The sequence below is a fragment of the Gouania willdenowi genome, chromosome 15 (genome assembly GCF_900634775.1).
Source record: "Gouania willdenowi chromosome 15, fGouWil2.1, whole genome shotgun sequence".
NCBI classification, from domain to species: Eukaryota; Metazoa; Chordata; class Actinopteri; order Blenniiformes; family Gobiesocidae; genus Gouania; species Gouania willdenowi.
The window spans coordinates 33,767,021-33,789,087 of record NC_041058.1 but is presented as its reverse complement, the minus strand read 5'-3'; the positions used below and the strand labels follow the sequence as shown (position 1 = coordinate 33,789,087).

Here is a 22,067-nt window from a genome sequence, read left to right as displayed (position 1 = left end):
AACAATATGTTTTACAGCATTTTGAATTTTGCTCTCGTGAACAAATTAGAGTCATTTCAAAAATGAAAATTTTAAACAACAGATTTTTACTTATGGAGTGAAAATGTAATTATTGTTGAAGACAAATGAACAGTCGCTTTAATGGTGTCTGTCACTGTGTCCTTGGGCAAGGCACTTCACCCACACTGCCTATAAATGTGGAGTGAGTGTTGGTGGTGGTCAGAGGGGCCGATGGCGCATGACGACAGATTCGCTTCCATCAGTCTGCCCCAGGGCAGCTGTGGCTACAACAGTAGCTTACCACCACTATGTGTAGAGTGAAAGAATAATGCAATGAAAAAGTGACAAAAGAAATGCACAAAATGACTCTAAAAACACATAAAAAACAAATCACATTAAATAAGAGAAAAATGAACTAAACAACCCCAAACACACAAAATGACAACAAAAAAATACAAAAACACATAAAACAACAACAAAGCACATGAAATAAGAGAAAAATACACAAAATGAAAACAAAAATGACTATAAAATACAATAAATTGAAAAATATACAAAACAACAAAAACACATTAAATCAGTGAATAATTCACAAAATAAACTCAAATACACTCAAAATGACAATAAAATAAAAATATACAAAAGGAGAAAAAAAGCACAAAGATGATTACAAATATACATAAAAATACAAAAATACATCTAAAAATAACAAAACACATAAAATTAAAAGTGCAAAAAATGTCACCAAGCATTAAAAACGACAATAAAAATACACAAAAACGACTTCAAAAATACAATACATTGAAAAATATACCAAACAACTAAAACACATAAAATGAGAGAAATAAATTACAAAATTAACCCAAATGCACTCGAAATGATAGATAAAAGAAAGACAAAAATATACAAAGGGAGAACAAAAGCACCAAGACGACTACAAATACACACAAAAATAGAAAAATCAACAAAACAAAAACACATAAACTGAGAGAAAAATACACAAAATGAACAGAAATACACATGCATATCATGAATGTTAATGCTCTGATCGGTCATTATTCTAATGCTGACATAAATGCTGATCATGTGCCCATCAGATCAGATACAGTCACGTTTGTGGCCCCGCCCCCTGTGATTAAAGCAGCCCTTCTCTGCCATAGATGCTGAAATTAAACATAGAAAAGTTTTCCACTAATTCAAGTCATTTTACATAAAAGAGAAAAAAATCATATTAACAATATAACAATAATAGATAAATCAAATAGGTAAAGGTATTGCACGTGTATTTTTTCTGCAGCAGTGACTCCTTTAGAAATTATTTGAACATTTTAAATTCAATTTAGTCACAATCTTTTTGTCCCTGATTTGGTTTTTTAAATGATTATCATTATTATGTGCAAACCTTCCTGCAGGGTCTCAGTACACACACTTTGAGCCCAGTGGAAAATGTCTTTGGATGAACAGAAACATGAACAATAGCATGTAGGATCATAGGATACATGTTAAAACACGTGCAGACTCAAGGGAACCATGGAGGCCAAGCAGCTGTGTGGCCTTCAGATAAGTGGCTTCTTTTGGCCTTCGTCATAATTTATGGCAGTTGATGAGTGGCTGACGTCCTCTACGACATCAAACCAACACCAAATGTTTTGCTTTGATGTGCAAGCATGAGACTTCAAAGCCTGTGTTAGCAGCAACTTTAAAACCATAATAAAAACACATGTTCTTCAAAATTAAACAGCGTTTTTCCAAATCTCATTGTTTTACAAGTCTGCTCATTAATAAGGAGAGGGTTTATTATTTATTATACAGAAATAAACACATTTAAAATGTGGTAGCCTGTTCCCAATTTTCAGGGAGCTTTACAAAATGAAAATAGCATAGGTTCTATAATGTAGGGGTTCTGAATCTTGGGGTCATGAGCCTATTTGTGAGGGGGTCGCCAGATGCCTTCAAGAAACTAAGAATATGTTTTTAACAAATCGAGCCTCTTTTGCTCTTTTTTTTTTAACAACTATTTTAACCTATTTTCATCACTTTTTCTTGCCATATTTTTGCTCCTATTAATGCATTTTCATCACTTATTTTACCGAATGTCACATATTTTGACCCATTATTGTCACTTTTAACCTCTTTTCACCATATTTCATGCTTATTTCTTGCCAATTTAACCACATTCATGATTTGTCATGACAATTATGTTTCCAGTTTAAATGAATTGTTCCTACAATCACAGTAAGAATGAAGTTAAAAACACTTCTATCTATTCATCTAAAGCAGTGGTTCTCAACCTTTTCAGCCCTATAGTGACCCCCACATTAAAGGTTCCATAGAGCAGGGACCCCCACTGAAGCTGAAGGTGGTTGAACACAGACATGAACATTGAAGAACAGTCATGTGGAGACAGGACCATCTATAAGGGGGAATAAAGGGGAGAGATTTTTGGGGTCCATCCATAAAGTCAGTAAAATGATGGTCCATTGTTCTATGAATCTGTGATAACCACATTTATTTATTCATCTGAATAATATCCACTGTTATCCAGGAAAGTGGCAGAAATGACGAGAACAGGAATTGGGGAAATGTAATTTAAAAAGCAGGCACAAATGGTTTAATTTGGCAAATAATGGGCATGACAAATCCTGAATGTGTTTAAATTGGCAAAAATAATCATGAAATATGGTGAAAAGAGGTTTAATGGGTCAACATTAGGTATAAAAGTGATTGAAAGGGTTTATAAGTACCGTATTTTTCGGACTATAAGGCGGACTCAAAATCCTTTAATTTTCTCAAAAATTGACAGTGCGTCTTATAAACAGGTGCGCCTTATGTATGAAATTAACTACTGTGCTTCAACATATTGAACTGAAAAAGTGAGTGTATTGTTCTGTATTCTATGTGTTAAACCTGAACAATAAAGTTTGACTTATCTATTTTATTTCGCTTAATGCGTCTTAATAATAATAATAATAATAACAAACCGGTGCGCCTTATAATCCGAAAAATACGGTACTGAAGATGCGCAGTAGACAAATGTGTAGAAAAGACATTTAAATGTGATGGAAAAGTGTCAGAAATGGGAGTAATATAGTAAAAATGAATTAAAAGGAGCAAAAATATGGAAAGAAAAAGTGATGAAAATAGGTTAAAATATGGTGAGTTTGGTGTAGTTGCAGAAAAAAAATGGTAAAAATAAGCATAAAAGGGCTCAAATTGTTCAGAAAATATTCTGAGTTTCTTGAAGGCATCTGGCGGGCCTCTCCCAGTGTCACGCGATCCCAATTGGTCTACTGGACTTCACATCCCACAATGCAATGCACCAAATTTTACCAACAGTGTCAATACGAGAGAGTTTACGTTGCTTAAACTCACAACATATGAAGGATTATAATAAGATGTAAACACACAAAATATTTTCTGAAAATAGAAACTTTCCTTTTTGTGTCTGTGTCACATTTCCTGTGAGATATTGTGTCGTTTATTCCACACTGATCACTTCCTCACACTCGCAGAAAAAATAAAAATATATACGCAATGCTTTGACCGGAACTGTTACTTCTTACTATTGCTTTGTTTTGCATGGTTTTAAATGATGAGTCAGAAAATATATGACAAGAAATTATTTAATGTAGCTCATTATAAACTCATAAATTTCACAGAAATCAGAAAAAAAAAGTCCAGATTGTAGGAAAAGATGGTCTCGGATCACTTGAGCAGGTGGAACAGTTGGTCCTGGAGGTTTTTGGAGTGTTCCACACTGGAATATGAACGTGACATTTTAGAGCTCTACTGTTTATGATCAACACCATTTTACACTTACTTCTTCTGAATGGCCTCCTGTCTGAAACACACAGAAAAACTTGGTCAGCATTTGTTTTCAGCCTTGATATACACGCACACGCACACAGTAAATACTCACTGATACTGCAGGTGTGTGGTGATGATAGACATCTTTCTTAAGCTCTGAAAGACAGGAATAAGGATTAAAGATGGAGTCGTACATGAACACACCAAACAAGCAGCAGTTTGACTTCATTCTATACGTGAGCAATGAGAACAATAAAATATTTTTGATTTCATCCCCCGACTGCGTTTCAGGATCAGGATTCTGGTTTTACATCTCTTGAGTTTGAATCTATCCGTGTACTCTTTTTTTGTTTGGTTATTCTGTTTTAAAACCAAATCAAAATAACAAATAAACTGTGGTTATTTCGTTTTACTAACTTAAAAACCAAATATTTGGATATTTACGGGAAACTATGGACGAGAGCTTCATGTTTTAATCTCACCACACTGAGGGGACACACAGGGGGGCGGACGTATAAGTCACATTACTGATGAACTGGTGAATTGAAATGTTAATAATACGTAAATAAATCAAAACAAAACAAAAATGGATGTTACGTTCAACATATATATATATATATATATATTATGTATACGTATATTATGTGATTAAAGGAACCAGAGGTGGTGTAATGAATCTACTGGAGCTCCTCTTTTTTTGTGACGATATGTGTTGACGGCTGCCGTTAGTGGCTAGCGGTATTTATAGCGTGCAAAATAAATATATTTTTAATGACCGCAAAGAAGCTGAAATTGTTTTTGCAAAAGTGTCAAATCATAGAAGTTTTAACATCTATTGTTCCTCAAAGTTGATAGTCAGTCACCAGTTTATTTGGATACTATTTGGACCGTAACACTGTTTGCTCTGACAAAATCTGACGTTCTCGCTCTAATTTTCTCGTAAATATCCATATATGTCACAAACAGAATAAGATTTTGCCATTATTATTTTAATTTTAAAACAGAAAAATGCTGCTTTTCTGGTTTTTCATTTTTCTGTTTGGGTTTATGTCAGTAAAACAAACTATCCACACCATTTATTTGTTATTTTGATTTGGTTTTAAAACAGAATAACCAACGAACAAACAGTACACGGATTAGTTTGCTCACATTAAGTTTGATTTGAAAAAAAAAGAATAAAATCAAAAATTCGTTGGATAACTCAATGGTAATTTTGGCAAAAATATTTATTCACAAGTGCAGATATTTAAAAACAAAGCAAGTTTTTCGCGCTTTTTAAATGAGATGAAAATAATTAAAAACAATGTAAAAATCTGTTTGCTGCTTGCTGACACACTCACATCCTCTGAGTGAAGGATGGCGTCCTCCTGAATCACCATGTTTCTGGCAGCTTGACTTAAAAGCTGGAAGAGACGTTGAATCTGGTAAAGCAATGATCACCTCATTCTATGCGTCATATTACAACTAAACAACAGGAACTTAAATAAATACACACTCACATGATTGTGTCAACCAATCAATAGTGTTCAATACTCAACGCCCATTGTTGTTTCCTGTGTTAATCTAAATGTTGACATGAATGTTGATCATGTGACCCTCAGATCAAATATAATGACATGTTTGTGTCTTCACTGTGATAAAATTTGAACCACAAAGTTACTCAAAAAACAAAGAAGTCGACAAAAAACACTTACAAAACGACAACAAAAATACACAAATGACTCATAACACTCAAAACAACAAAATTACAACAAAAAACACACTAAAGGACTCTAAAAACACACAAACCAGCTCCAAAAAATGGAAATACATGACACTCCAAACTAATTATTGACAACAAAAACACACAAAACAACAAAATAAACACACAAAAAGAGAATAAAAATACACAAAGTCACAAATACACATAACTAATTATCAGACTACTTCATCATAACACCAGTAGAACCATCATAACACCAGTAGAACCATCATAACACCAGTAGATTCATCATAACACCAGTAGATCCATCATAACACCAGTAGAACCATCATAACACCAGTAGATCCATCGTAACACCAGTAGATCCATCGTAACACCAGTAGAACCATCATAACACCAGTAGATCCATCATAACACCAGTAGATCCATCATAACACCAGTAGATTCATCATAACACCAGTAGATCCATCGTAACACCAGTAGAACCATCGTAACACCAGTAGAACCATCGTAACACCAGTAGAACCATCGTAACACCAGTAGAACCATTCATAACACCAGTAGAACCATCGTAACACCAGTAGAACCATCGTAACACCAGTAGAACCATCGTAACACCAGTAGAACCATCGTAACACCAGTAGATTCATCATAACACCAGTAGAACCATCATAACACCAGTAGATTCATAGTAACACCAGTAGAACCATCATAACACCAGTAGAACCATCATAACACCAGTAGAACCATCATAACACCAGTAGAACCATCATAACACCAGTAGAACATCATAACACCAGTAGAACCATCGTAACACCAGTAGAACCATTATAACACCAGTAGAACCATCGTAACACCAGTAGAACCATTATAACACCAGTAGAACCATCGTAACACCAGTAGAACCATCATAACACCAGTAGAACCATCATAACACCAGTAGATTCATCATAACACCAGTAGAACCATCATAACACCAGTAGAACCATCGTAACACCAGTAGAACCATCATAACACCAGTAGAACCATCATAACACCAGTAGATTCATCATAACACCAGTAGAACCATCATAACACCAGTAGAACCATCGTAACACCAGTAGAACCATCATAACACCAGTAGATTCATCATAACACCAGTAGATTCATCATAACACCAGTAGAACCATCATAACACCAGTAGAACCATCATAACACCAGTAGAACCATCATAACACCAGTAGAACCATTATAACACCAGTAGAACCATTATAACACCAGTGTCGCAATGAAAAGAGTTTTACCTCCTGGCTCCGGGACCCCTTCAGTACCTGGCGGGTTAATGCTATGGTGTCCACACTACATGATCCTACTTTCTCTGATAGTAAACATTTAACGGAATGACCGAACCTAGGTTGTGATTCCGGTGACGCCATTTTAACTTTAAGTGAACGACGGTACGTCAGGAGGGTCAAAATACACGGCAACGGCAACACGTCTCCATCACTCAGGTTTAACACGCAGAATGAAGCATAAACTTCATCAATATATGACATTTAGTACTAAAGTTTACACAAACACTTGAACAGTTTCACCCTGGTTGATTTAAAAATAAAACACTTTATACATTACAATGTTAAAGAGAGAGAGAGAGTTTACGTCACCTCAGTGTGTGTGGCCCCCAAACAGGGACACACAAAAAACAGCTCCAATACACACAATACTACAGAAAAATGCACAAAAAGACAACAAAACTACTCAAAAACCCACAAGATGACTACAAATAATAATGGAAAAATGTATAAAACAAGAGCAAAAATTTGCAAAAATGACACACAAAACATTAAAAATACACAAAACGACAAAAATACACAAAAATGACTCCGAAAACACACAAAATGACTCTTAACACAAATAAACAAAAGCATACAGAATGACGGAAAAAATATACAAAACGACAAATATTAAAAATGACTTAAAAAACACACACAAAACAATAAAAATATAAAGCATGAAGGAAAAATATACAAAGCAAACAATAACACGCAAAATGGCTTCAAAAACAAACAAAACAAGAATAAACCTGTTGAGTTGTTTCTTCCCACTGTGGCTGACGCTTGTTCATGTGGATTTTTGGGTTTTTTTCCATTTATTACGAATATTATATTTTGAAAGCACTATGAGGGAACTTTTGTTGTAATTAGCACTATATAAATAAAGTTGAATTGAATTGAATCAAACACACCAAACAAAAACACACAAACGAGAACAAGTTGCAAACTAGAGTGTCCAAAAACTGACAGAAAAAGTTGTAAAAAGGGTTCAAAGTGTTAATATTGGCTTACAAGTGGTAGAAAAAGGTTTGGAACAATTAGTTCAAACTGGCAAATAAAGAGCATGACATATCGCAAATGTGGTTAAATTGGCAAAAAAATAAGCATGAAAAATGGTGAAAACAAGTTAAAAGTGACAATAATGGGTCAACATATGTGACGTTAGGTGGAAAAGTGGTGGAAAGGGTTTATAAGTGCTGAATATGTCTAGAAAATGAAAACAATGTTCAGAAAAAGCATTGAAATATGATGAAGAAGTGTCAGAAATGGGAGTAAAAATACATTAAAAGGAGCAAAAATATGGAAAGAAAAAGTGATGAAAATAGGCTCAAATTCTTCAAAAAAATATCAATAGTCTGTTGAAGGTACCTGGCAACCCCCTCCCAGTGTCTCGTGATCCCAACTGGGGTCCTGACCCAAAGGTTGAGAACCACTGCCACAGAACCATCTTTTTTTTCTCTCTCTGTCATCGTCTGAAAAGCTTAAATCAGTCTGTGAGTCCAACAGCATCTTATCTAGCACTGATTGGCGCTGAGTCAAGGATTTGGCATTGAAGTTGTTCCATAAAAGCAGCACGAAGCCTTCAGGGCCCGCCTTAGGGATGCATGTCCTTCAGGTCCTTCAGTCTGTCCCAGCAGACATGGCTTGGATGTTCTGCGCGTGCTGGTTTTTGGTCACGGGCTTGATTTGGTTTACGTGGCAGCAGAAGCTGAGGAAATCTGCATCCTGCCAGCAGGAACCTCCCAGCCTCCCAGTGCTCCCAGTCATTGGAAGTCTATTGAGTCTACAGAGCCCTTTCCCTCCACATGTGCTCTTCACACAACTACAGAAGAAGTATGGACACACGTACTCGCTAATGATGGGAAACCACAGCGTCATTATTGTCAACCGCTACGTGGAAGCTAAAGAGGTGCTGCTGAAGAAAGGGAAGACGTTTGCAGGACGACCCAGAACAGTGAGTATGAACTAGAACAGTGAGTATGAAGCAGAACAGTGAGTATAAACTAGAACAGTGAGTATAAACTAGAACAGTGAGTATGAACTAGAACAGTGAGTATAAACTAGAACAGTGAGTATAAACTAGAACAGTGAGTATAAACTAGAACAGTGAGTATGAACTAGAACAGTGAGTATAAACTAGAACAGTGAGTATGAACTAGAACAGTGAGTATGAACTAGAACAGTGAGTATGAAGCAGAACAGTGAGTATAAACTAGAACAGTGACTATGAACTAGAACAGTGAGTATAAACTAGAACAGTGAGTATAAACTAGAACAGTGAGTATGAAGCAGAACAGTGAGTATGAACTAGAACAGTGAGTATAAACAAGAACAGTGGGTATAAACTAGAACAGTGAGTATGAACTAGAACAGTGAGTATAAACTAGAACAGTGAGTATAAACTAGAACAGTGAGTATGAACTAGAACAGTGAGTATAAACTAGAACAGTGAGTATAAACTAGAACAGTGAGTATGAAGCAGAACAGTGAGTATAAACTAGAACAGTGAGTATGAACTAGAACAGTGAGTATAAACTAGAACAGTGAGTATAAACTAGAACAGTGAGTATGAACTAGAACAATGAGTATGAGCTAGAACAGTGAGTATAAACTAGAACAGTGAGTATAAACTAGAACAGTGAGTATAAACTAGAACAGTGAGTATAAACTAGAACAGTGAGTATGAACTAGAACAGTGAGTATAAACTAGAACAGTGAGTATGAACTAGAACAGTGAGTATGAACTAGAACAGTGAGTATGAACTAGAACAGTGAGTATAAACTAGAACAGTGAGTATAAACTAGAACAGTGAGTATAAACTAGAACAGTGAGTGTGAACTAGAACAGTGAGTATAAACTAGAACAGTGAGTATGAACTAGAACAGTGAGTATAAACTAGAACAGTGAGTGTGAACTAGAACAGTGAGTATAAACTAGAACAGTGAGTATAAACTAGAACAGTGAGTATGAACTAGAACAGTGAGTATAAACTAGAACAGTGAGTATGAACTAGAACAGTGAGTATGAACTAGAACAGTGAGTATTAAGCAGAACAGTGAGTATAAACTAGAACAGTGAGTATGAACTAGAACAGTGAGTATAAACTAGAACAGTGAGTATAAACTAGAACAGTGAGTATGAACTAGAACAGTGAGTATAAACTAGAACAGTGAGTATAAACTAGAACAGTGAGTATGAACTAGAACAGTGAGTATGAACTAGAACAGTGAGTATGAAGCAGAACAGTGAGTATAAACTAGAACAGTGAGTATAAACTAGAACAGTGAGTATGAACTAGAACAGTGAGTATAAACTAGAACAGTGAGTATAAACTAGAACAGTGAGTATGAACTAGAACAGTGAGTATAAACTAGAACAGTGAGTATAAACTAGAACAGTGAGTATGAAGCAGAAAAGTGAGTATAAACTAGAACAGTGAGTATAAACTAGAACAGTGGGTATAAACTAGAACAGTGAGTATAAACTAGAACAGTGAGTATAAACTAGAACAGTGAGTATAAACTAGAACAGTGGGTATAAACTAGAACAGTGAGTATAAACTAGAACAGTGAGTATAAACTAGAACAGTGAGTATGAAGCAGAACAGTGAGTATAAACTAGAACAGTGAGTATGAACTAGAACAGTGAGTATGAACTAGAACAGTGAGTATAAACTAGAACAGTGAGTATAAACTAGAACAGTGGGTATAAACTAGAACAGTGAGTATAAACTAGAACAGTGAGTATAAACTAGAACAGTGAGTATGAACTAGAACAGTGGGTATAAACTAGAACAGTGAGTATGAACTAGAACAGTGAGTATAAATTAGAAAAGTGAGTATAAACTAGAACAGTGAGTATAAACTAGAACAGTGAGTATGAAGCAGAACAGTGAGTATAAACAAGAACAGTGAGTATAAACTAGAACAGTGAGTATGAACTAGAACAGTGAGTATAAACTAGAACAGTGAGTATAAACTAGAACAGTGGGTATGAAGCAGAACAGTGAGTATAAACAAGAACAGTGAGTATAAACTAGAACAGTGAGTATGAACTAGAACAGTGAGTATAAACTAGAACAGTGAGTATGAACTAGAACAGTGGGTATGAAGCAGAACAGTGAGTATAAACAAGAACAGTGAGTATAAACTAGAACAGTGAGTATGAACTAGAACAGTGAGTATAAACTAGAACAGTGAGTATAAACTAGAACAGTAGGTATACACTAGAACAGTGAGTATGAAGCAGAACAGTGAGTATAAACTAGAACAGTGAGTATGAAGCAGAACAGTGAGTATAAACTAGAACAGTGAGTATAAACTAGAACAGTGAGTATGAACTAGAACAGTGGGTATGAAGCAGAACAGTGAGTATAAACTAGAACAGTGAGTATAAACTAGAACAGTGAGTATAAACTAGAACAGTGAGTATGAAGCAGAACAGTGAGTATAAACTAGAACAGTGAGTATAAACTAGAACAGTGAGTATAAACTAGAACAGTGAGTATAAACTAGAACAGTGAGTATAAACTAGAACAGTGAGTATGAAGCAGAACAGTGAGTATAAACTAGAACAGTGAGTATAAACTAGAACAGTGAGTATAAACTAGAACAGTGAGTATGAAGCAGAACAGTGAGTATAAACTAGAACAGTGAGTATAAACTAGAACAGTGAGTATAAACTAGAACAGTGAGTATGAAGCAGAACAGCGAGTATAAACTAGAACAGTGAGTATAAACTAGAACAGTAGGTATACACTAGAACAGTGAGTATAAACTAGAACAGTGAGTATAAACTAGAACAGTAGGTATACACTAGAACAGTGAGTATGAAGCAGAACAGTGAGTATAAACTAGAACAGTGAGTATAAACTAGAACAGTGAGTATAAACTAGAACAGTAGGTATACACTAGAACAGTGAGTATGAAGCAGAACAGTGAGTATAAACTAGAACAGTGAGTATAAACTAGAACAGTGAGTATGAAGCAGAACAGTGAGTATAAACTAGAACAGTGAGTATAAACTAGAACAGTGAGTATAAACTAGAACAGTGAGTATGAAGCAGAACAGTGAGTATAAACTAGAACAGTAGGTATACACTAGAACAGTGAGTATAAACTAGAACAGTGAGTATGAAGCAGAACAGTGAGTATAAACTAGAACAGTAGGTATACACTAGAACAGTGAGTGTGAATTAGAACAGTGAGTATAAACTAGAACAGTGAGTATAAACTAGAACAGTGAGTATAAACTAGAACAGTGTGTATAAACTAGAACAGTGAGTATAAACTAGAACAGTGAGTATAAACTAGAACAGTGAGTATAAACTAGAACAGTGAGTATAAACTAGAACAGTGAGTATAAACTAGAACAGTGAGTGTGAACTAGAACAGTGAGTATAAACTAGAACAGTGAGTATGAACTAGAACAGTGAGTATAAACTAGAACAGTGAGTGTGAACTAGAACAGTGAGTATAAACTAGAACAGTGAGTATAAACTAGAACAGTGAGTATGAACTAGAACAGTGAGTATAAACTAGAACAGTGAGTATGAACTAGAACAGTGAGTATGAACTAGAACAGTGAGTATTAAGCAGAACAGTGAGTATAAACTAGAACAGTGAGTATGAACTAGAACAGTGAGTATAAACTAGAACAGTGAGTATAAACTAGAACAGTGAGTATGAACTAGAACAGTGAGTATAAACTAGAACAGTGAGTATAAACTAGAACAGTGAGTATGAACTAGAACAGTGAGTATGAACTAGAACAGTGAGTATGAAGCAGAACAGTGAGTATAAACTAGAACAGTGAGTATAAACAAGAACAGTGGGTATAAACTAGAACAGTGAGTATGAACTAGAACAGTGAGTATAAACTAGAACAGTGAGTATAAACTAGAACAGTGAGTATGAACTAGAACAGTGAGTATAAACTAGAACAGTGAGTATAAACTAGAACAGTGAGTATGAAGCAGAAAAGTGAGTATAAACTAGAACAGTGAGTATAAACTAGAACAGTGGGTATAAACTAGAACAGTGAGTATAAACTAGAACAGTGAGTATAAACTAGAACAGTGAGTATAAACTAGAACAGTGGGTATAAACTAGAACAGTGAGTATAAACTAGAACAGTGAGTATAAACTAGAACAGTGAGTATGAAGCAGAACAGTGAGTATAAACTAGAACAGTGAGTATGAACTAGAACAGTGAGTATGAACTAGAACAGTGAGTATAAACTAGAACAGTGAGTATAAACTAGAACAGTGGGTATAAACTAGAACAGTGAGTATAAACTAGAACAGTGAGTATAAACTAGAACAGTGAGTATGAACTAGAACAGTGGGTATAAACTAGAACAGTGAGTATGAACTAGAACAGTGAGTATAAATTAGAAAAGTGAGTATAAACTAGAACAGTGAGTATAAACTAGAACAGTGAGTATGAAGCAGAACAGTGAGTATAAACAAGAACAGTGAGTATAAACTAGAACAGTGAGTATGAACTAGAACAGTGAGTATAAACTAGAACAGTGAGTATAAACTAGAACAGTGGGTATGAAGCAGAACAGTGAGTATAAACAAGAACAGTGAGTATAAACTAGAACAGTGAGTATGAACTAGAACAGTGAGTATAAACTAGAACAGTGAGTATGAACTAGAACAGTGGGTATGAAGCAGAACAGTGAGTATAAACAAGAACAGTGAGTATAAACTAGAACAGTGAGTATGAACTAGAACAGTGAGTATAAACTAGAACAGTGAGTATAAACTAGAACAGTAGGTATACACTAGAACAGTGAGTATGAAGCAGAACAGTGAGTATAAACTAGAACAGTGAGTATGAAGCAGAACAGTGAGTATAAACTAGAACAGTGAGTATAAACTAGAACAGTGAGTATGAACTAGAACAGTGGGTATGAAGCAGAACAGTGAGTATAAACTAGAACAGTGAGTATAAACTAGAACAGTGAGTATAAACTAGAACAGTGAGTATGAAGCAGAACAGTGAGTATAAACTAGAACAGTGAGTATAAACTAGAACAGTGAGTATAAACTAGAACAGTGAGTATGAAGCAGAACAGTGAGTATAAACTAGAACAGTGAGTATAAACTAGAACAGTGAGTATAAACTAGAACAGTGAGTATGAAGCAGAACAGTGAGTATAAACTAGAACAGTGAGTATAAACTAGAACAGTGAGTATAAACTAGAACAGTGAGTATGAAGCAGAACAGCGAGTATAAACTAGAACAGTGAGTATAAACTAGAACAGTAGGTATACACTAGAACAGTGAGTATAAACTAGAACAGTGAGTATAAACTAGAACAGTAGGTATACACTAGAACAGTGAGTATGAAGCAGAACAGTGAGTATAAACTAGAACAGTGAGTATAAACTAGAACAGTGAGTATAAACTAGAACAGTAGGTATACACTAGAACAGTGAGTATGAAGCAGAACAGTGAGTATAAACTAGAACAGTGAGTATAAACTAGAACAGTGAGTATAAACTAGAACAGTGAGTATGAAGCAGAACAGTGAGTATAAACTAGAACAGTGAGTATAAACTAGAACAGTGAGTATAAACTAGAACAGTGAGTATGAAGCAGAACAGTGAGTATAAACTAGAACAGTAGGTATACACTAGAACAGTGAGTATAAACTAGAACAGTGAGTATGAAGCAGAACAGTGAGTATAAACTAGAACAGTAGGTATACACTAGAACAGTGAGTGTGAATTAGAACAGTGAGTATAAACTAGAACAGTGAGTATAAACTAGAACAGTGAGTATAAACTAGAACAGTGAGTATAAACTAGAACAGTGAGTATAAACTAGAACAGTGGGTATGAAGCAGGGTGGGGGTCAATCAGAATTTTTGGTTACAATTATGTCTTCAAGTATCCATGTTCAATTACAATTCAATTACACTTATAGTGATCACATTTAACATATGATTATTTTTCATTAACTAAAATTAATTACAATTACGTTCCCAATTACTTAAGTTACAATTATTTACATTTAATTATACATACTGAGCTTGAAATATATAAGCCTTATTAAATGTAACTTTCCTCTTGTGTTAACTTCCTGTTAGCATCTCTAATGCTAACGGGTCAGTTTGACCCATGACTTAAATCAGCTGTAAAATGCACTATATTATCTATAATCTATAATCTCTTGGTTACTGTACCTTGTTAGGCTTCTAATCAATGAAAATATTGGTATAAATATTTTTAATGTTGACGTCTGACTCAGTGTACTCCTACATTTATTTAATCTTAAATAACAAAATAATCCTTTTGAGAAATGACAGGTAGTGGGAAAAGTTGTGTTTAATTAAAATGTAATTGACAATTACAAAGTAAATTGTCTTAACTCAATTACAATTCAATTATGATTACAACGGCAACATATTTTCTAAATTACAGTTACAATTATATTTGTATGTCATAATTGTAATTCATTATCAATTACGTGGTTACAGTTGTAATTGACCCTAACCCAGTCTCCGGCTGATCATGGCTTCATGAACCAGTGATGACCTCTGACCTCTTTGTGTTTGTCATCTTCTAACCCTGTGATGAAGGTAACCACAGACGTGTTGACCAGAGATGGTAAAGACATAGCGTTTGGAGACTACAGTGCAGCGTGGAGGTTCCACAGAAAAATAGTGCACGGAGCTCTGTGCATGTTTGGACAGGGCTCAGCTTCCATTGAGAAGATCAGTGAGTGTCCTTCACACGTAGAAAACTATTACTGTGTTAGTGCACTGACATGTTTACACGTTCTAGGTCAGAGATGAGCAGCTTTAATCACATGATCAACATTCCTCTGTGTGTGTGTGTGTGTTCAGTCTGTGCAGAGGCCCAGTCTCTGTGCTCCATCCTGTGTGAAACAGCCACCCTGGATGTTTCTCCTGAACTGACCAGAGCCGTCACCAACGTGGTGTGTTCGCTCTGCTTTAGCTCCTCCTACTCCAGAGGAGACCCTGAGTTTGAATCCATGCTGCTCTACAGTCAGGGCATCGTGGACACTGTGGCTAAAGACAGCCTGGTGGACATATTCCCATGGTTACAGGTACACAACAACAACAACAACAACAACAATGGTTTAAGGTGTAATTTCGTATGTTTTTGTTGCTACTTTGCATGTTTTTGTTGTTAATTTATGAATCTGTGTTGTTGTTTTTTTTAATTGTTTTTGGAATGACTATATGTATTTTTCATTTGTTTGTGTGTATCTTTTAGGGCCTTTGTTACGAATCATTTTGTGTGTTTTTCTGACATTGTATGTGTTTTTGTTGTTATTTTATGTTTGTAGTGATTTTGTGTATATTTTTGCACGTGTCCCACCAGTTCACACGTTTAAATCTGTGGAATCATAAAAAAAGATTCTATTGATAACTACTTGTTTGTCTCTCACAGATCTTTCCTAATGCAGAACTGCGTAAGCTGAAACATTGCGTCTCAATCCGAGACAAACTCCTACAGAAGAAATATGACGAACACCAGGTGAGATTCTCATATAGACATTATAATATATTATATACATTCAAAAATACACTGGTGCACCAATCTTTGTTATCCTTGTGTGTTTGTGTGTATTTTCTCTCATTTTGTGTGCTTTAGTGTTATTTTGTGTGTTTTGTGATTCATTTACTGTATATATGTTTCATGTCATTTTGTATTTTTTTTTGTCATTTTTGCACATTTTCTTTGCCATTTTTTCTTTTTTTGTATTGTTATTGTCATAACGTGTGTCTTTGGAGTAAGTTTGAGTAGTTTTATTGTAATTTGGTGTAGTTTACTTGTCATTATATGTATTTTTTTGGTTATTTTTTTCTATTTTGATGTCATAATGTGTTCTCTTGAGTGATTTTGTGTAGTTTTGTTGTTGTTTTATATATTTATTATTTTTTAAGTCATAATGTGTGTTTTTGGAGTAATAATGTGTATTTTTCTTCTCGTAATGTGCGTATTAGGAGTAATTATGTGTGTGTTTTTTCATTTTCTGTGTTTTTGGAGTCATATTGCATATTTTTTATTGTTTTGTATATTCTTTCTTTCATTTTTTTCTTTTTTTGTCATAATGTGTGTCTTTGGAGCAATTTTGTGTAGTTTTGCTGTCATTTTATATAATTTAGTCTTTTTTTTTAAGTCAAAACGTGTGTTTTTGGCGTCATATTGTGTCGTAATGTGCCTTAATGGAGTCATTTTGTATATTTTTCTGTCATTTTGTCTTTTTTGTTTTTGTAATGTGTGTATTTTGAGTAATTTTGCATATTTCCATTGTCTTTTTGTACATTTTTCTTTTCTTTTTGTGTTTTTGGAAGCATTTGTAGTTTTGTTGTTTTTGTATATTTTTCTGTCATTTTTTATTTTTGTCATTGTAATGTGTTTATTTAGATTCATTTTGGGTATTTCTGCTGTCATTCTGTGTGATGTTTGGAGTCATTTTATATATTTTTATTATCTTTTTACTATATTTTCTTAATTTACAAAAAAAATTGTTCTCAACTTGTTTCTGAATAATTTTGTGTATTTTTGTTGTCATTTAGTGTATTTTGTTGTTGTTTGAATATTTTTCTGTAATTCTTTCCATTTTTGTTTTCATAATGTGTTTTTGGAGAAATTTTGTGTAGTATTGTTGTCATTTTGTGTATTTTTTGTGTAGTTTTACATATTTGTATTGTCATTTTGTATATTTTATGAAAAAAAAAATACAGTACATATATTGTTTTCTTAATGTGTGTTTTTGGAGTATTTTTGTCATTTAGTGTATTTTTGTTGTCGTTTGTATATTTTTCTGTATATATTTAAATTTTTGTTGTCATAATGTGTGTTTTTAGAGTAACTGTAGTTTTCTTGTCAGTTTGTATATTTTTTAAATACATATTTATTGTTCTCATAATGTGTGTTTTTGGAGTCATTTGTGTGTTTACTTTGAGGGGTCTGCCTGGTGTCTGATGCAGAATGTTGAGGGATTGTCTCTCAGCTCAGAATAGGGCACAATGGGCGACACAATGACCTGTGGAAGTAAACAGACAGATGTCATGCCAGCATGTCTACTCTTATTTAGTTTTATATTATAAGATGTGTCCCTCATTGATTTTAATGTACCTGCCTAACGCACCGTCCTGTCCTTCCCAGGCAGACTACAGTGACCACGTTCAGAGGGACCTGCTGGATGCTCTGCTGAGGGCCAAACGCAATGCAGAGAACAACAACACAGCAGACATCAGTGCAGAGTCAGTGGGCCTCAGTGACGACCACCTCCTTATGACAGTAGGAGACATCTTTGGAGCTGGGGTGGAGACCACCACCACCGTGCTAAAATGGGCCATCATCTACCTCATACATAACCCACAGGTGAGTCATGCTACGCCTACATTTACTCAATTTCACCTGAATCAGGGACCACAAACTCATTTTAGTTCAGGGGCCAAACTGATCTCAAGTCAGTTGCAGATTTCATGGAGAAAAACAAAACATTTCAACATTATTTTGCCAGAGTTTTCACTTTCATGTTTAAATAAAATGTAAAGTGTTTTAGAAACCCACAATATCAAAGCAATAAGTGACAGATTTCAGTCATTTATGTGACCAATTTGTGTTTATATTGAGGAAATGTGGAATAATTTAAGAAAAATTGCAGGATTTTGGAAAAATTGAGAGTTTCTTTCAACAATTAGAGATTAAAACTGACTGCCATCATGTAATGAAAATGAAACTGTTAGCCCTGAAAACATTGTGGAGGTTCATTGAATATCAGTATTTACAGGAATTAGTTAGTGATTTACACCAGTAGTTTAACCTGTTCAGCAACAACCCCAAAATAAAGGTCCCAGAGAGAGGGGACCCCCACTATAGCTGAAGGTGGTTCCCTCTCAGAACTTTTTGGCTTTAAACTTTCATGTAGATCAGAGGTTCTCAACCTTTTCAGCCCCTATAGCGACCCCCACAATAAAGGTCCCAGAGAGCAGGGACCCCCACTGTAGCTGAAGGTGGTTGAACACAGACATGAACATTGAAGAACAGTCATGTGGAGACAGGACCATCTATAAGGGGGAATAAAGGGGAGAGATTTTTGGGGTTCATCCATAAAGTCAGTAAAATGATGGTCCATTGTTCTATGAATCTGTGATAATCACATTTATTTATTCATCTGAATAATATCCACTGTTATACAGGAACGTTTACTATAATTATAGTCATCTTAAAGATGGAAATCATGGTTTTAATCACTAATAAAATGGGTTCAAAGTGACCAAAAATGGTGGAAAAGGTGGTAAAATGGAAAAATAATAATAATAATTAAAATTTGTAAAAGTTGTAAATTAGAGCAGCCAAAAACATGTGATGTAGAAGTGTCAGAAATGGGAGTAATGTAGCAAAAATACATTAAAAGGAGCAAAAATATGGAAAGAAAAAGTGATGAAAACAGGTTAAAATATGATGAGTTTGGTGTAGTCGCAGAAAAATTATAAAAATAATCAAAAACAGGCTCAAATTGTTCCAAAAACATATTCTTAGTCTCTTGAAGGCATCTGGTGACCCAATCCCAGTCTCATGACCCCAAGATTGAGAACCACTGAACCCTAAGGAACCAGGGCTTCTGCTCCTGAATACTACGTCCTGTGGGAACATCCATGTGTGTGGTAGAAATCTGAATCAGATACTTTATAAAGATCACATGATTATGGCGGTGTATAGAAATATAAAAAAAGTTATTTACACCATTACCTCCTTCTTACAACGAGGCTGTTTCTGTCTCTCAGGTCCAGAGGCGTATCCAGGAGGAGCTGGACAGTAAGATCGGGGGGCACCGGACCCCCCAGCTCAGTGACAGAGGCAGCCTGCCCTACCTGGAGGCCACCATCAGAGAGGTGCTACGGATACGCCCTGTGGCCCCCCTGCTCATCCCTCATGTGGCCCTCACTGACACCCGGTAAACTGTTCACACTGATCCTATAGCACAGAGAGAAGGGGGCGGGGCCACAAACATGTGATCTGAGAGTCACATGATCAACATTCATATTAACATTTAGAATAATGACCAATCAGAGAGTTTGTGGGTGTTGTGGTTGTAATTGTATAGATTCCCTTGTCATTTATGTATATTTATGTTGATTTCCTGTCAGTTTTGTTGTTGTTTTGTTTTTTTAAGTTTTTTTGGGGGCCTGTACTACAAAGCTGGATCAGTATATCCTGATATCTCTCCGTTAGCTTCACCAAACCAAACATTGTCTGTCAGAGAGCAGAGGTGTATTCCATAAAGGAAGGTTAACAAACTCTGAGTCTATCCATAAACTCTGTGTATCTGATTCCATCACAGCTGGTATGAAGTGGGTTAATCAACCCTGAGTATGTAAACCTTGGGTTACTGACCTGCACGTGCACGATAAAAAGCCATCATCAATGGATCAGAGATTACTCAAATTGCCATGACAACCAAACGGAACAGAGTGATTTATTCACCCTAATGGTGAAATAAGCCGGTGTTTGAGGAATATGATCCTGTTCTAAAGGTGTGTTCAGTCTTCAGTGATTATAGTGGCTTAAATCACCCGTAATAAGTCACACTTTTTGGTCGCTTCATCACTTTATTGCTTCAGTGACGTGACGAGTGGTGAATAATATGAATAAAATGTGTCTGAGGAGACGTGTCAGCAGCATAGGATGTCTGCATAGAGAGTCCACCTGTTACACTGGATATAAAGACAGTAAATGCTGCTTGATATCACATCATTGATGTTGATTTTTAATGTAATATTGTTGCCAGAGAAGAACATAACTTGCGTTTAGGAATGAGATACTCAGAGTTTCCCTCATTTAAGCCTGAACATACTCAGAGTTTGAACATAACCTGCTTTATGGAATACCCCTCAGCTGTACTATGAAGCAGGATATAAACACCTGGCTACGTGTGTGCTCCTGTGACAGGGGGGAGGAGTTAGCAGCGTCAGACCAATCACAATTCCAGAGAAACTGTTTAGAGAAACTTACGTCATAATTGAGGAACAATACAAAAAAATGCACCACTTTAAAAAGAAAAAAGACTAATAGACCTCTTTACATGGAGCTCCCAAGGTGCCGCAAAATGGCTGCCAACTGTTCCCCAGGGATGGTTAGTGAATTTCTCCATTGTGAGATCAATAAAGTATATAAAATTAAAATTAAAAAAATAGTATAAGACAAAAGAGCAGTGGAAACTTTGGAGATTTTTTAATCCTTAAATCTGTTGATTAAAGTAAAAGTACCCCAAGTATTTGTTTCTTTATGTACATATGTAAATTGTATATAACTGTAAATATTAGGGGTGGGAAACTTTAGGTACCTCATGATTCAATTACGATTCAAGGGGCTTAGATTCAATTCTAAATCGATTATTAATGTATTTTGATGCATGTTTTATTCACAAAATATCTGTTGTATCTGTTGTGTGTCCACGCACTGTATAAATATATATATTAATTGAAGTTAGAAAAAAGAGATACATTACCATTCATTAACCTTTATTACACTAATGGAAGAAGTATGAACTGAAAATGTACACGTTTTTGAAACAAAGGTAGTCGTAGCCTTTCTTGTAACATAACTGAAATTGAAAAACAAAAACAAATGACGTATGACATTAGCTTCCAGTCATTAGAGATAAAGTGTGCAGTTAAAAGATGTCCACGCATCACGTCACTGCTATTCTACCCGCTTTCTGCAGCGATGCTATGACTTCTGTTTTGATTGGTTGTAAAGCTTTGGGATGGCCGTATCAGTAACATACCGTAGAGAAGAGCAATAAATGTTGCAATCGACTTGTTAATCCACTTTACCTTTTCCGAAGAGGGTGGAAGCTTTGTTGTGACTTGTTCAATTGTTCTCTGGTTAGCAGAGGAACTTTTAGCCACAACAGCCTTTATGTTCAGACTATTAAACAGCCTAGATTTTCGATTACTGGAAATTAAAGAATCGATTCAGAATCGTCCACCTCCGAATCTCGATGCATCTAAGAATCGATTTTTTCTCCCACATCTAGTAAATAATTTGTATGTTTTAAATAAACGGGTAAATGTGTGAATTGTATATATTGTAATAGTTGTATAAAGTTGTCTGTAGAGCTGAAACAGCAGCCCCTCCCCTGTTACAGAGAGACGGCAGCAGCAGAGGACTGTCCTACACTTCCTCATTTAGCGAGGCTAAATTAAAGCTGTTAACTTCTTGAATACGTCTACATTCTGGGT

General features: G+C 35.3%; 2 protein-coding genes across 2 annotated transcripts in view; one reads left to right on the top strand and one right to left on the bottom strand.

Moving 5' to 3' along the window:
• Window positions 1–3,605: 3,605 nt before the first annotated feature.
• borcs7 (BLOC-1 related complex subunit 7) lies at window positions 3,606–6,944 on the bottom strand. The gene is made up of 5 exons (XM_028469159.1): window positions 6,793–6,944; window positions 5,148–5,210; window positions 3,920–3,963; window positions 3,821–3,841; window positions 3,606–3,757 (listed from the first exon to the last, which is right to left on the bottom strand). Exons 1-5 carry the CDS (start codon window positions 6,922–6,924, stop codon window positions 3,706–3,708), a joined length of 312 nt encoding a protein of 103 aa, XP_028324960.1. The 5' UTR covers window positions 6,925–6,944; the 3' UTR covers window positions 3,606–3,705.
• Window positions 6,945–8,431: 1,487 nt separating this feature from the next.
• cyp17a1 (cytochrome P450, family 17, subfamily A, polypeptide 1) overlaps window positions 8,432–22,067 on the top strand; it is a 17,886-nt gene continuing 4,250 nt past the window's right edge. The window contains exons 1-6 of the mRNA XM_028468342.1: window positions 8,432–8,776; window positions 15,417–15,555; window positions 15,684–15,907; window positions 16,255–16,341; window positions 17,980–18,198; window positions 19,608–19,777. Of these exons, the coding sequence (XP_028324143.1) occupies window positions 8,462–8,776; window positions 15,417–15,555; window positions 15,684–15,907; window positions 16,255–16,341; window positions 17,980–18,198; window positions 19,608–19,777 (1,154 nt within the window). The 5' untranslated portion in view covers window positions 8,432–8,461. The remainder of the gene's footprint in view (window positions 8,777–15,416; window positions 15,556–15,683; window positions 15,908–16,254; window positions 16,342–17,979; window positions 18,199–19,607; window positions 19,778–22,067) is intronic.

Coding starts and splice junctions, on each gene's coding strand:
- borcs7 (XM_028469159.1), bottom strand. CDS start 6,924: ATGGCGTCACCGGAATCACAACCTAGGTTCGGTCATTCCGTTAAATGT. Junction 5,211..6,792: donor AGGGGTCCCGGAGCCAGGAG/GTAAAACTCTTT, acceptor CGTCTCTTCCAG/CTTTTAAGTCAAGCTGCCAG. Junction 3,964..5,147: donor CCATCCTTCACTCAGAGGAT/GTGAGTGTGTCA, acceptor CCTGTCTTTCAG/AGCTTAAGAAAGATGTCTAT.